This window comes from Folsomia candida, unplaced genomic scaffold, assembly GCF_002217175.1.
Source record: "Folsomia candida strain VU population unplaced genomic scaffold, ASM221717v1 Fcan01_Sc004, whole genome shotgun sequence".
NCBI classification, from domain to species: Eukaryota; Metazoa; Arthropoda; class Collembola; order Entomobryomorpha; family Isotomidae; genus Folsomia; species Folsomia candida.
The window spans coordinates 4473521-4487094 of NW_019091196.1; the positions used below are offsets into that span (position 1 = coordinate 4473521).

A 13574-nucleotide genomic window follows, 5' to 3' on the forward strand; every position below is an offset into this window, starting at 1 on the left:
TTAATGCTGGAAATCCGGTCGTTATATTGGGACCCTACATTACCTGTTCAAAAACATTGTTTTCATTCAAAGGTCAGTCAGAAAATTTTCATTCACTTTCATTCATTTTTGTTCAAATTCGTTTCATTTCACTTCAGGAAATGAAAGGAGTGATAATTTTTTTTCATTCTAATGGAAATGACGGAATCCTACAGTCGTTTCCATTCAAATGACAAGAAACTTACTCTCATTAGCTATTATAATCAGTTAAACGAATGAAAGTGAACAGGTATGCACCCTACATTACCCCAATCCAGGTCCATGGTCCAAAACCAGTCGGAATTGTAATTTGGGGGATTATCCATATGCATTTCAACACAGCTACCATAATTGACTCGAAATGAGCTGGTTACATCGTTGAATGCTGTTAAGTAGTAGTAATCATAAGCATCTAGATCGTCCAAAACGACAGAGGAACCTATTCAGGCAGGGCAAAAATTATTCATAATTATTGAATTGTTTTAAGGCCCCATTGCTTGCGGGTTTTGAATTTAACTTTTTTGTCCCCAACTTTCTTCCGTGTATTCAATGGGGGGTTTTGAAGCGTGTTAATCCCGTGCATTTTTTTTTACAAAATAAAGATTTTATTGCCCTAAACATCGACAATTTACAAAGTTAAGAGGTAAGAATTTTGATTTTTTTTGTTTCAATAAAAAATATGTAGTATATACATATATTAATCTTATACATACATATGAACCCCGAGCAAACAATGGAGAGGTGTAAGGTGGTTATCTCCGATTTTGACTAGACATATTTTAAATTGTTCGCACTCAGACATAAGCGGATTCATATTTTTGCGTTTTCTAGAAATTCTAGAATAGAATACATGTGCATTCGCCTGTGGAGGATTTTAAAAATAAATTTTCAGTTAAAAGTTGGATTTTTCATAATGCTATCACTTTTCGAATTTTAACCCTTTTTAGAAAACGAAGCACAATTTTTGCTCAGAATTGTTTCCGTGAAGTTGTAAAGATTCATTCTTTCAAATTTTTAAAACCTTAACTTTTCAGATATTTCTGAATCTTTAAAAATTAAAAAAACATTCATTTTTTGAAGATTAAATGAGTTTTTTTAGAAATGAAATCTTGTCATTTCAGTGAAGCGATTATGAACAAAAATTGTGCTTCATGTTTTAAATCGGGTTAAAATTCGAAAAGTGACAGCATTTTGAAAAATCCAACTTTTGACTGAAAATGTATATAAAAATTCCGTACATGGAGAGTTCCGTACACTAGAAAAACACTAGAAAACACAAAATTCACTTATTTCTGAGCGTAAACAATTTAAAATCTGTCCGATCAAAATCGGAAATTATCACCTCACACCTCCTTATTGTAAGCTAATACATTAATATAAAACCCTGAGGGTCGGCGTCAGCGTAAACTTTAACATTAACAGTCCGGAATAGGACACATTTTGGTATTAATCTATATAAATGATGTTGCGCAATACTTTTACGAAGTATTATGTCCACTGCATGATTCGAACCGTATTATTTCACATATCTCAAGCAAATTTCCCCAATATTGGCACACAAAAATATATCTCGATAAGCATTGTTTTGAGACAATGGAATGCGTTAATATTACCTTGACGCTCAGGGTTTTATCACAATGTATAAGTTTTTGTACTACACGTTAAGCAAGATTAGTCGGTTCTACATTATCTTTCCACATAAAATAGAATTTAAATCCTTTTCGGCTGTTACCTTAAGAAGGTAGCAAGTGAAACATGAGATGATAATTCTTTACAAGCATAAATATTTACATAATACCACCTGGTAAAAATGGTAAACAATTTTGATGAAAGTGTTTCAGAGCTTTGTTGTAATCAATTAACTTAATTTGTCTAGTTTATGATATTTATATTAGTGTAACAAAGGTAGACGACAGGCCAAACTTGATGATGTGGCCAGAAATAACCGTTTGTTAAAATTTCAATTTTTTTTACGCACAATCGATTAGAAATCGATTTTTTTAATACACTATTTTCTAATACTAATTTTTTAAGCATCTTCATTAATTTTACAGAATTTGCACAACATTTATAAGAATTTACTAAGGGCATCAACCTTCTAACATTTTCAATAAGAAATTATTTAATAATTTTATTTTGCAGGAAATTTTATCTCAAGATTGTTTTAAGTAAAAGCAAGCATGGAAAAATGCAATATTTTAATCAGTATTGACATATTATTCAATTAATGTAAGATCATAAACACTTCGTTAGAAAATATTGTGATTTTGACTTTAGTAATTTAGGTTTCCTTACTTGCAGAAAATTGTAGCATAAATTTGCACATATTTTACATAAAATTCCGAGTAAGTCGTTGCGTTAATGGTGTAACAATTTATCCTTATAGGTACAGGCTGACCCAACTGTGCAAACCCGTTTCGCGTCGATTTCACCGAATTTGATAAGAAAAATTGCAAGTTGAATTCGGGGTGCAAGGATAAATCTAGCATGTATATTTTTAAATTACATGCACCCATCCCCTTTTCAGAAATTTGAGAAGGAAATTTGAAAAAATGTGAAAGTCAATGCACACTGGGTAAAACAAAAATTAGACCACAGGTTGCATTTGCCAATCTAATTTCCCTGCCCCTACGAACATTTTGATGCATCAAAAGTTTCAAAATTTGAAAATTGGCGGTTTTTTGTCATACACAGAAATCGTTAAAAAACGCATTGTTCCCACACTTTTACTTCTGACAACCTGATGCCAGATTTTTCTACCTGAGAAGAGCTACATTTTCACCTTTTATTGTCCGAAGTAAAAGTGTGGGAACAATGAGTTTTTTGGGGTCAAAGTTTCTAAAGGAGTGGCTTATACGGCAAGTGCCGTAACAAACTTATGGCTGCTTATGAAAAAAAATATATAGATAATTGCAATTACTTAAGTTATTAAAATTGCCCCAAATTAAAAACTAACGCTCCTTTGAATTTATACTGATGATATCCAATCAAGACCACCATACGGCACTGTGAAGTCACAGTATGCAGTGGTGGTGGATACCCACCAGAATCCGAGTTTCTCACTTTCTCTTCTTTGAATATGGAAACAGGGTTTGTTGCACAGTTGGTCTGATTTCCCTCTATATTCATTCTTCCCTAGACGCACCGACCAACGTGACAAAATCATCGACAACAGCAACACCTCCCACGACGACAAATGGGACAACTTCTGGAGGTCAACCTGTGTCACCAATGCCACTCCCACCACCAGGAATGAATGGTACATAAGTGGTAGAATTTTGTATACTTCCGACCTTGTCATTTATTCATGGCATCAATGCAAATTTTGTTTCAATAAGGAGACCAATTCGCGAGAAGGCATTGGTAACATTGTAAAATTCGTGTATTTTGTAAAATAATTTATAAATTTGCCCAAAATATCCTTGATCGGAGCAGGTTTATAAAAACTTGTAAGCTAATTTTCCTCAGAAATGTTCCTAAATTTTGTAAAAGTTTGTGGGTTTACAGAATTTACGGATTTTGCAATGTCACCAAGACCTGCGTGAATTGTCTCAAGTTTTTAGTGAAAATTAAAATCTGAACATTTCAAGATAGATTTTCTATCCGGAGAAAACAACGCTTCTCACATTTGTCATACTAACACTCCATTGAAAAAAATTATTGAGAAATTTTAATTGGAAAACAAGATTCCCAGAGGTTGTCAAAAGATGATACAATTCACGCAGTCTTTGGTAACTTTGTAAAATTGGTTCTTTGTAGAATAATTTTACAAAATAAAGACGTAAAATCTGTGCGTTTTGTAAAATAAATTCATAAACTTTTACAAAATGAGACGCCCTTGATCTGAGTAAGTTTACAAAAATTTGTAAGATAACTTTCTTCAGAAATATTTCTAAAATTTTGTAAAAGTTTGCAAGTTTATATACAAGATTTACGGATTTGACAATACCTAGACTTGCGTGAATTTCCCTTGTGTATCGTTGTAATAACAAGTAGTTAACTAACCTCAACCACCTTCATTTATGCACATTAATTTTAAAAAAAACAATAAAATTATTTTTGAGAATATCGCATTAACAAATTATTATCACATTAATCATGCTATTTATTGCTAATTGTTCTTAAGTTAAAAATATCTCTGATCGCAAGTAGATTTAATATGTTGTACGTATTTACGTCATAATTTTGGAGACATAACGAAAGAATTAAGTATTTCGATAATTATTGCGAATATTTTTTTAACAAATTATTTTTTAAAGTGTAACTTATTTATTGTCAATTGTTCTTAATTTAAGAATATCTGGTTTAGCATTCTGTTCGTATTTGTGTCAATATCATGGAGAATGTCTACGTGTGAATATTGATACGCATTTGTATCGAAGGTGGTGGTAATATGGTTGCATTATGAATTTTTGTCACAAATTAATGAAAACCATTGTTTTTCAGAGTGTTGCTTTATCGTTAATTGTTTTGCTCGTAGTTCGTAGTTTAAAAATAACTCAGTTCGCATTCCGAAGTAAATGTGTATATTTGGTTGCTGCATTTTCGCAATATTTTTAGCACAATGGGTTACACAACGGCATTATTATGTAAATCAATAACGATTTTAGGTATACTTATTATAATAGATTTCTCCGTCCGATAAATTCGTCGTCAAAAATTTAGTGGAATTTTTTATGATAATAATAAACAGTTTACAAGATTATTTACTAAAATTACATCAATAATTCGAATGAGAAAATTTCCTCTTTTGCAAAATTTTCGTATTTAAGTTAAAATCTTAAAATGTGTTTCCAAAATTGGTGGCAATGGTTTGACTTGATAACTTTTGAACGCATTAACCTATCGACATCTAATTTTTAAAGATAATAAGGAGGCAAGAGGTCACGTGGCGTAGCGTGGTCACAATGGTTCTCTATACTTTATTAAACATGTTAATTGAATATATTTCGGTCTGTCGTGATGTTGGTCTGGTCGCGTTATGAATTCTTGTCATAAATTAATCGCATTGTGTTACATGCTCAATTTTTTATGTAGACAACTGAAATACTGATATTAATATGTAGTACTCGAAAGTATGATAAACGGTATGATAAGCACTTCTAAAAAAATGTTTATTAAATTCCAGTTTCATTTTCATAATTGGAATACCTATGTATTTTTCATCGTAAAAATGTCATCGTTTGCAAATATTCGTATTTTACAATTTCTTACCAAATTTCCACGCTAACTTTTGAACATGTTCACCTGTTGAAATTCTGAATGTATGAGAATTCGTAAATATTGACATCAAATCTTTAAAACAATTCATTACGGGACAAAAAGGTCACGTGGAGTGACCAGGTCATAACAGGCTTCCGATACTTCATTGCATATGTACATTTATTTAATATATTTTGGTCTGTCGTGGTGGTGGTCTTGGTCTGGTCGCGTTATACATAAATTCTTGTCATAAATTAATCGCATTGTGTTACATGTTCGATTTTTTGTCGTGTACACGACTGAATTACTGATATTATTTAGTATGCACTCTGTACTCGAGAGTAATTGTACGCTAAACCGTGCAGGCATGCATTATTTTCATTATTATTTCGTGCATGGAGCATAATTTGGTTTGGTGGGTGTATTTTTTGCGTTTAAATAGAAAGTTTTTTGCCCTTTCGTGGCGCAATAACAGATTTGTTAGCGTCGGATCCCATTGTTGTGTTGCATTCCTGGAACGGATGTTAAAAGCCCTCGGGAGACCGGTGATTACAGCTTCGTTAAAAGTAACGAACCACTCTAAATAATTTTAGGTAAGAAAATTGGTAAAAATAAATTAGTAAGAATTTTGGTAACTGGTAACAAAAATTGGTTAGAAAATTAACAAAAATGTATTGGAAACTAATCCTAAATACATGTGTATGTATTTATGTATTTCGGGTGGGTAATGTTATTAGCTTTGAAAATTACTATCAAAGTTAATATTGGAGTAATTTGTTATCGGTTTGATAACAAATTAAGATTTCGGTACCGTTCTTTACGGAGATATATGTATGTATTTATAAATTTTATTAGTTTATTAGTCACATGTTTAAAGAATTTTTTCATAAATTTATCGTTATTTCGCGACTGAAAAAAAACTGGTAAATATTGTTAGTGGTAAAACTGGTAAAATTCTTATGGGAAAAATGTTACTGGTAAAACAGGTACAAAAAATAGTTACTGGTAAAAATTGCTACTAGAAAAAATTGTTACCGGTAAAACTTGACGCAAACCAAAATTACCAAATTGCTAAGAGTGTCCTTCCATCTATACTTTTATCGTAGTTGATGAGGTGTAACGTGGCCGCAGAGGTAGAGAAAGAAAGAGAGAAACGTGAGACCTATCGTTTCCGTTGTTAAATTCCCTCTGGGGGACCATACATACCTGATGCCACCAATAATGACCTCTGGCCCCAATATGCACAAATTTCATAATTTACCTATCCACAAATATGATCCCTTGACCTCAATTTTCCACACACTCTTAGAAATCTGGTATTAAATCATTAATAACCGGAGCACGGTAGTAACGAGCATTATCATTTACTAATGTCTTGGTAAAGAAAAATTTACCCCTAAATAATAAATTACTACCAATCCGGTAAAAAGTTATTACCAAATCAATACCAGTACGGAGTAGATATTTACCAGTGCATAATTCATGACATTCTGTCCGCACGGTGTGGAATCAGCGTACTCTGGTCCAGTTTTCCGACCGAATCGATTTTTTACCCCCCAACCGCTTATATAAGAGGGAGGAAAGGGTTACATAACTTTTTGCCCTGCGTGTACGTTCTGCGTTGCTATTCCCCGTCTCGTCTGGAAAGTTGTGTAATCGTGTCGTCTCACAGTAGTAAATTTGTTTACGAGAGGAGATCGCTTGTTTACACGAAATTCAGACGTATACACTTTTCTCCAAGCAAGGTATTCATATTTTTTGCGAAAATATTTGGGAAAATTATTTGCACGAAGGTAACCAGATAAGAGAAGATAAGAGGGAAAGGTGACACATTTTTGGGCAGAAAGAGGTAAGTAAAGGCGAATACATGGATATGTAAAAAGGCTGTTTGCTTTGTTACATAACCATTTCCGGTCGGGTTTTGAGTTGTGTTTTTCATAAGAGAATTATTTTTGGAAATTAGTTTGAAAAATGGGATTGAATTTTGTGGAAATTTAGAAATTATGGAATTTTTAGGTGAAAATTGTTGAAAAATCTGGAAAGATATTTTATTGAAAGATACTCGATTGAGAGTGCGAGACATTTATAATTTTTTGCGAAAATATTTGCAAATTTATTTGTATAAGAAGATAAGATAAGCAGGAAAGGTGACAGATTTTTTGTGCTTTTTGTGTGAGGAACAGGACAAAAGAGGTGAGTAAAGGCAAAGTCATAAGCTATTGCTTTGTTACATAACCATTTCCTGTCGGGTTTTGAGTAATGATTTTTTGAAATGGAGAAATTTTTTTAGAAATTAGTTTGAAAAATGGGAAATAATTTCGAGGAAATTTCGAAATTAAGGAATTTTTTGGTCGCGAATTTTTTTGAAATCTGGACAGCTTGAGAAGGCATTTCATTGGAAAACACTCGATTGCTAGTTCGAGATACTTATAATTTTTTTAAAAATATTTGTAATTTTGTAATTTTGCAAAGTTATTTGCACAAAGGTGAGAAGATAAGTACGAAATGTGACATTTTAGAACAGAAGGTGAGTAAAAGTGAATACATGGTTATGTAAAACACTGTTTGCCTTGTTACATAACCATGTCCGGTCAGGTTTTGGGCAATGTTTTGCATAGGAGAGATTTTTTGGAAATTAGTTTGAAAAATGGGAAATAATTTTGTAGACAGTTATAAATTAAAGAATTTGTTAGGGGAACATTTTTGGGAAATCTTGAAGCTATTTTATTTGCGAGATACTCGATTGCGAGGATGGGATATTTATAATTTTTGCGAAAATATTTGTACAATTATTTGCACAAAGGTAAATAGATACATAAGATAAGATAAGGAGGAAAGGTGACAGATTTTTGTTTGTGATAAACAGGAAAAAAAGGTGAATACATGGCTATGTAAAAACGCTCTTTATTGTGTTACATAACCATTTCCGGTCAGTTTTTGAGCAGTTCTTTGCATAGGAGGGATTTTATTTTCAAAAATGGGGAAGAACTTTGTGGAAATTTGAAAATTATTTTTTTTGTGAGAATTTTTGAGAAATTTGGAAACGATTTTTTTGCGCGACAAGTTTTAACAATCTGGGTAGTTTTTTTAAGGATATTCTATTGCTTAATAGATACTCGATTGCGAGTACTGGATATTTATAATTGTTGGCAAAATTATTTACAAATTTTTTTGCAAAAAGATGAGAAAGTGGAAAAGGTGAAGAAAGTCGAATACAATGTGAGGTGTTGATTGTTAATTGACATAACCATTTTCGAGCAGGTTTTGAGTAGAATTTGCATGGGGAAGAATTTTGTTTTTAAATATTTAATGAAATAAATTGTTTGGAACCCTTAAATTCGGGAATTTTTTATTCTGGAATTAATTTCGGGAATCTTTTTAAATCTCGTCTTTTATATATTGCCAACACAAATTGTAAACATTTGATGGAATTTAACGCCAATTTTAGTTAACTGACAATGTTTAGATCTAATAAATTTCGTAGATATCTGACAGAGTATTACTTTCTAATTAATTATTATTCTAATGTTTAAATTAATTTGATATTTATAACATTGCAGTTTAGTAAATGCAAATTTTCCAGAGTTGTTTTACAAATAAAGATAATCACGCATTAAAAACGTAACAAAACCTCATGTCACTTTGCTAATGAGGCAATTCACGCAGGCTTTGGTAAAATTGTGAAAATCATTAAATTCTGTAAACTTTCAAATTTTTGCAAAATTTTAAAAATATGTTCAAACAAAATTAGCTTACAAATTTGTGAATACAAACTTGCTCCGATCAAGGGCGTCTCTTTGTTTTGTAACTGTTTGTAAAATTATTTTACAAAACGCACGTATTTTACGAAGTTACCAAGCACTTCGCGAAAGTTTTTTCAAAATCTTTTTCCAGAATTTGAAATTTTTGAGACAAATATTTGACCAAATTTTTATTTTCTCTTCTAGCTAAAATAATTCATTCATCATGGGCTTCCGTGACTTTCTCTTCCGCGGGAACCTTATCCAACTCGCGGTTGCTGTCATTATTGGTGTGGCGTTCGGAAACGTGGTGACTGCCCTGACTCAGGGAATGATAACTCCACTGCTTGGAATTTTTGGGGGGCAACCAAAATTCTCGGATTACAAGTTTGTCGTTAACGGATCCGAATTCCGGTGGGGATGGGTCATCGATATGCTGATTACGTTCTTCATCACGGCCCTCGTCCTTTATTACGTCGTCGTGGTATGTGCATAATTTTATATGGTAAACTTTGCAAATTTATGATTTCGTGGACTTGCAAATTTATGTGAATAATTTTGCAATTTTATGACTGCAAATTTATGAAGATTGCAAATTTTAGAGCAAACCGAGTTATAATTTTAAAATTTAAAACCCCCAATAATTTGTGACATACATATGACGTAAACTTTGAGCAAATTCACGCAGACCTTGGTAACATTGTAAAATCCGTAAACTCTGTAAACTTACAAACTGAACAAAAGTTTATAATTATTTCTGAAAAAATTTGCTTTGTAGGGAAACAGTTAGATTAACTGCTACCAAGATTGTAATCCAGTAAAAAGGTGTAATATTTAGCAAATATGAGTCAATTCACGTAGTTCTTGGTAACCTTGTAAAATCAAATTCTGTAAACTTTTAAAAAGTTGTGCAAATCTTTCGAAAGAAAATTGCTTCCAAATTTTTGAAAATTTACCAATTTTGCAAAGTTACAAAAAGCTGGGTGAATTACCTGTCTCTTGCAAAGTTGTGATTTAATAAATCTATGATTTAGTAAACTTTGCTAATTTATGGACATCAAAAATCGAGGGGATCGAGTCAGAACCTCAAAACTTATGCCACGTAGCAGCTAAAGATTTCGCACATGAATCTAAAATTCATGAATTTGATTTTATTTTTTAATGGGCACTACTAACTTTCGTTGTTAATGTGCTAAAAAAATGTGACAATTTTGAAATTCCAAACGATAAATATTTATAAAATTCGTAATGACATAATAATGTTTGATAGGTTACAAATTCAAATTAAGAGACATTACAAATTTGAGAGTGAATTAAGTAAAAATTTATCAAACTTGTAATTATTACACTCATTTGAGGATCCACAGGTCGTATCTACATTTTGTGTTTAGCAATAAAATAAATACGTTTTATTATAAACGAGATCAAAATGTGACAAATTTTAAAATTCGAGTCTCACGATCCGTGATATAAAGTTCGTCACGTGATAATTTAAAAATTGACTTTGCAACGTATTAATAATCACCTCCAGAGTCTGAACTGTGATAATCACACTTTGTGATTTAGGTGTCATTTTTGTGAATTTTACACCCTATGATTTCTAACCCAATTGTGATTTATATGGTAATCATGAGAGAAAGTGAAACAACTTGTTAAAATTACATTCTTATACAAAACCAACCAAATATTTAGATTCTGCATCAAGTTCGGAGCATTTTTCTATTCGAATTGAGCCGATGAGGACAAACTTGCATTTTGCATTTGACTTGACATGACATGTTAAAGACGCAAGAACAAACACATCAAGCAGTATGATATGGAAATGCTCAGAAGTTGTCCCATTTTGCCATATAATCACAGAAATCACACAAAATCACGCAGTCATTTTCCACTTTCCACCTACTGATAAATGTAGAATTCTAAACCTAATGTTCATATAAATATATGAAATAAATAATTTTCGCTGTAAACGACTTGAAAATGTGCCAACTTTTAAGTTTTAAACAATACATCTCAATTTAATTTGTAACTTGATTCATTATCTCAAGCTAATTTCAGTCTCAACCGAGGTACAATTTTTTTAAATAGTCACATCAAATGGGAAAGAGAGAAGGTCATTTATGAAAATTAAAGAGGGTTTAACGCCAATTTTATGCTTCTTGTAAAACTCGTATAGTAGAAATACAAATTTCGTAGATAGGTCTTCGGCCAAATACTAACGCCCAATTTCGTTACTCTAAATTTTATAAAAATTTCATAGATTTTAGCAACGGCTTACTTTTAAACTTATTCCGAATTTTTTTATTCGATTTTATGTTATTTTTAAATTCATGAGTACTTTCTAAAATTTTAAATAATGTCAAATTTACAAGAATTATTTAACAAGCAGAATTATGAGTCGTTCAGACGTTCCAATGCAAAAAAAATATAGGTATACTGGTTTACACAGTTTACAAAGCTTTTAACGAGTTTCCTTAATATTTCACTTTACTAAAAATATGTTCAATTTACAAAGGTTATGTGACTTATGTAAAAAAAAATATTTAGCATTTAAATCTCGTCTTCATAAATATATTTCAAACGTCGATCCTCATTCAAATATAAAGGAATTCAACGCCAATTTTATTTTACCGAAGATTTCATATCAAACAAATTTTATAGATACTACCTCGTTCATTTTCGTATTTATTTTCGAATTCAAGTAAAATTTCAACAATTCTAAAATTTAGTTAATGCATATTTTCCAGAATTATTTGAAAAACTAAGAACAATAATGGATTAAACACGTTGTAATTTTTAAAAATATATTTTTAAAAATATTTTTAAAAATCGCGTCTTAACATGGAGGGGTCCCAGCAAATGTTTTCTGATTTTGACCAAATTAACGTCAATCGATCATAAATTTACTGTAATTAATTTAGAATTTGGAAACGAAAAATTTGGAAACAATCTCCTAATTCACAGGTTTGGCAGAGATATCTGCATCCGAAGAGGAGAAAACACATGTAGTAAATTTTGAAATTATATAATTTCTTAACTAACAAAATGGTTGACATCAATTTTTGGTCAAAATTTTCCATTTAATTTTCCATTTGTATCGTTTACGATTTTAATTTTTCGTGCAAATACTCGCCTCAACGTCGAATTTGATATTTCAATGAAAATAGCAGTAGTTAAATATATTTTAGATGATAGGGCATTCCTGGTTAACCTTTGAAATAGTTTGGCGAGTTGGAAACTTCGTAAACTGTGTAAATTTTTGTACTTACAATAGCATATTATGCATTCATTGAAGCACAAAATTTGACGACGGACCAAAGACAAATTAGTAGTAAATCGTTCCTAAACTGAATCTATATAGGAGGGCATAAAATAAAATAATTATTTTGGCACACAAAAATTCGCATATTTTAATATACAAGTAGTATGCAAATACATGTATCTATTTATTTCTATTCGCACACAAGTTTGAAACTTTGTAAAATTTCCCTGAATATTTTTCACAGGTTCCGAGCGACTGGGTTTTGGCGAAGGTGCAGAAAAAGGAGGAAGACGCTAATCGATCGTGCCCTGAGTGCTGCTCGAAAATCAGCAAGGCCGCGAAACGGTGCGCCTTTTGCACCTCCGTCGTCATCCCGCCGAGTCCAAAACTGGACGCGAAGGGCGAAGGGGACGCGATGATCGCGTAGAATGTGAAAATCTGAGGGGGAGAGCTGCTTATAAAAATGTGCTTGAAAAACATCTTTATGTAGAACAGACTTTGACCTGCTGCCTTTTTCGCGTCAATTTTTTTTGTAAACTGTGTAAAAGATTTTGGGGAGTTGAAATGGGGAATGAAGTTGTGAAACTTTAAAAAATTGGGATAAAATTTCTTGCATTTTTTGGTTTAAAGCCTGCAAAAAAGAAAATTATTGTAAACTTAAGATTTTGCAAGGTTTGCGAAATTTTATGAAAATCAATCAATTTTAATCGATTGTTTACAAAAAATTAGCACGTAGATGTATCTTAATTTTTGGGCGATCATGAATTTACTAAATTCTTAATCTTGTTGCACAGTTTGCAAAAAGGATGACGTGAAAATATACTCAAAATTTTAATTGGGGATGAAAATGCCTGCTTTATGCACTCCGCCTGCCGTTAAGTATTTAAGATAAAATTGATTCCAAGGTACAAAAGTATTTGAAACTCAGTATTTTTTCTTCTGTGACTCAAATTTTGAGCAAATTTGTATTAAGATTAGTTGCCATTAATTTGTGTAAGTTGTGTATTTTAGTAAATTTTAAATTAAGATTATTATCAAGTACTTTAGTTATTTTTTGAAATCATTATTTTGGGAAGTACATTTACATAACATTGGGCCGAAAATTAGGATTTTTTGTAATTTGTAGAAATCTTTGGTCATTATTAAATATTTCTGAATTTAGCCATCTTAAATATTTATGATCTACAGATTTCCAAATTTAATACATACATAAAAACATGGAATTTATTTTTAAAAATCAGTATTTATGAAAACTTGCATTATGAAAATTAGCCTCTTTTTAAACATAATTTTATAAAAGCGTTTTAATTTTATTGATTTATTTTAAAACTTAATCTGTTCCGCGGATATAT

At 31.4% G+C, this 13574-nt stretch overlaps 1 protein-coding gene across 7 annotated transcripts; it reads left to right on the top strand.

Moving 5' to 3' along the window:
• Nucleotides 1-5611: 5611 nt before the first annotated feature.
• On the top strand, nt 5612-13088 carry LOC110849221 (large-conductance mechanosensitive channel). 7 transcript variants are annotated; one of them, XM_022096604.2, is made up of 3 exons: nt 5612-5813; nt 9168-9444; nt 12467-13088. In XM_022096604.2, exons 2-3 carry the CDS (start codon nt 9187-9189, stop codon nt 12647-12649), a joined length of 441 nt encoding a protein of 146 aa, XP_021952296.1. In that variant the 5' UTR covers nt 5612-5813; nt 9168-9186; the 3' UTR covers nt 12650-13088. The 7 variants fall into 7 exon arrangements, with proteins under 7 accessions (XP_021952296.1, XP_021952295.1, XP_021952294.1 ...); XM_022096603.2 differs by lacking the exon at nt 5612-5813 and adding an exon at nt 6818-6965; XM_022096602.2 differs by lacking the exon at nt 5612-5813 and adding an exon at nt 6823-7069.
• Nucleotides 13089-13574: the final 486 nt, after the last annotated feature.

Excerpts from the sequence above, each read along its gene's own strand:
- LOC110849221 (XM_022096604.2), top strand. The coding sequence starts at position 9,187 with ATGGGCTTCCGTGACTTTCTCTTCCGCGGGAACCTTATCCAACTCGCG. Across the intron at positions 9,445-12,466 it reads TCCTTTATTACGTCGTCGTG|GTTCCGAGCGACTGGGTTTT; the intron begins GTATGTGCATAA and ends TATTTTTCACAG.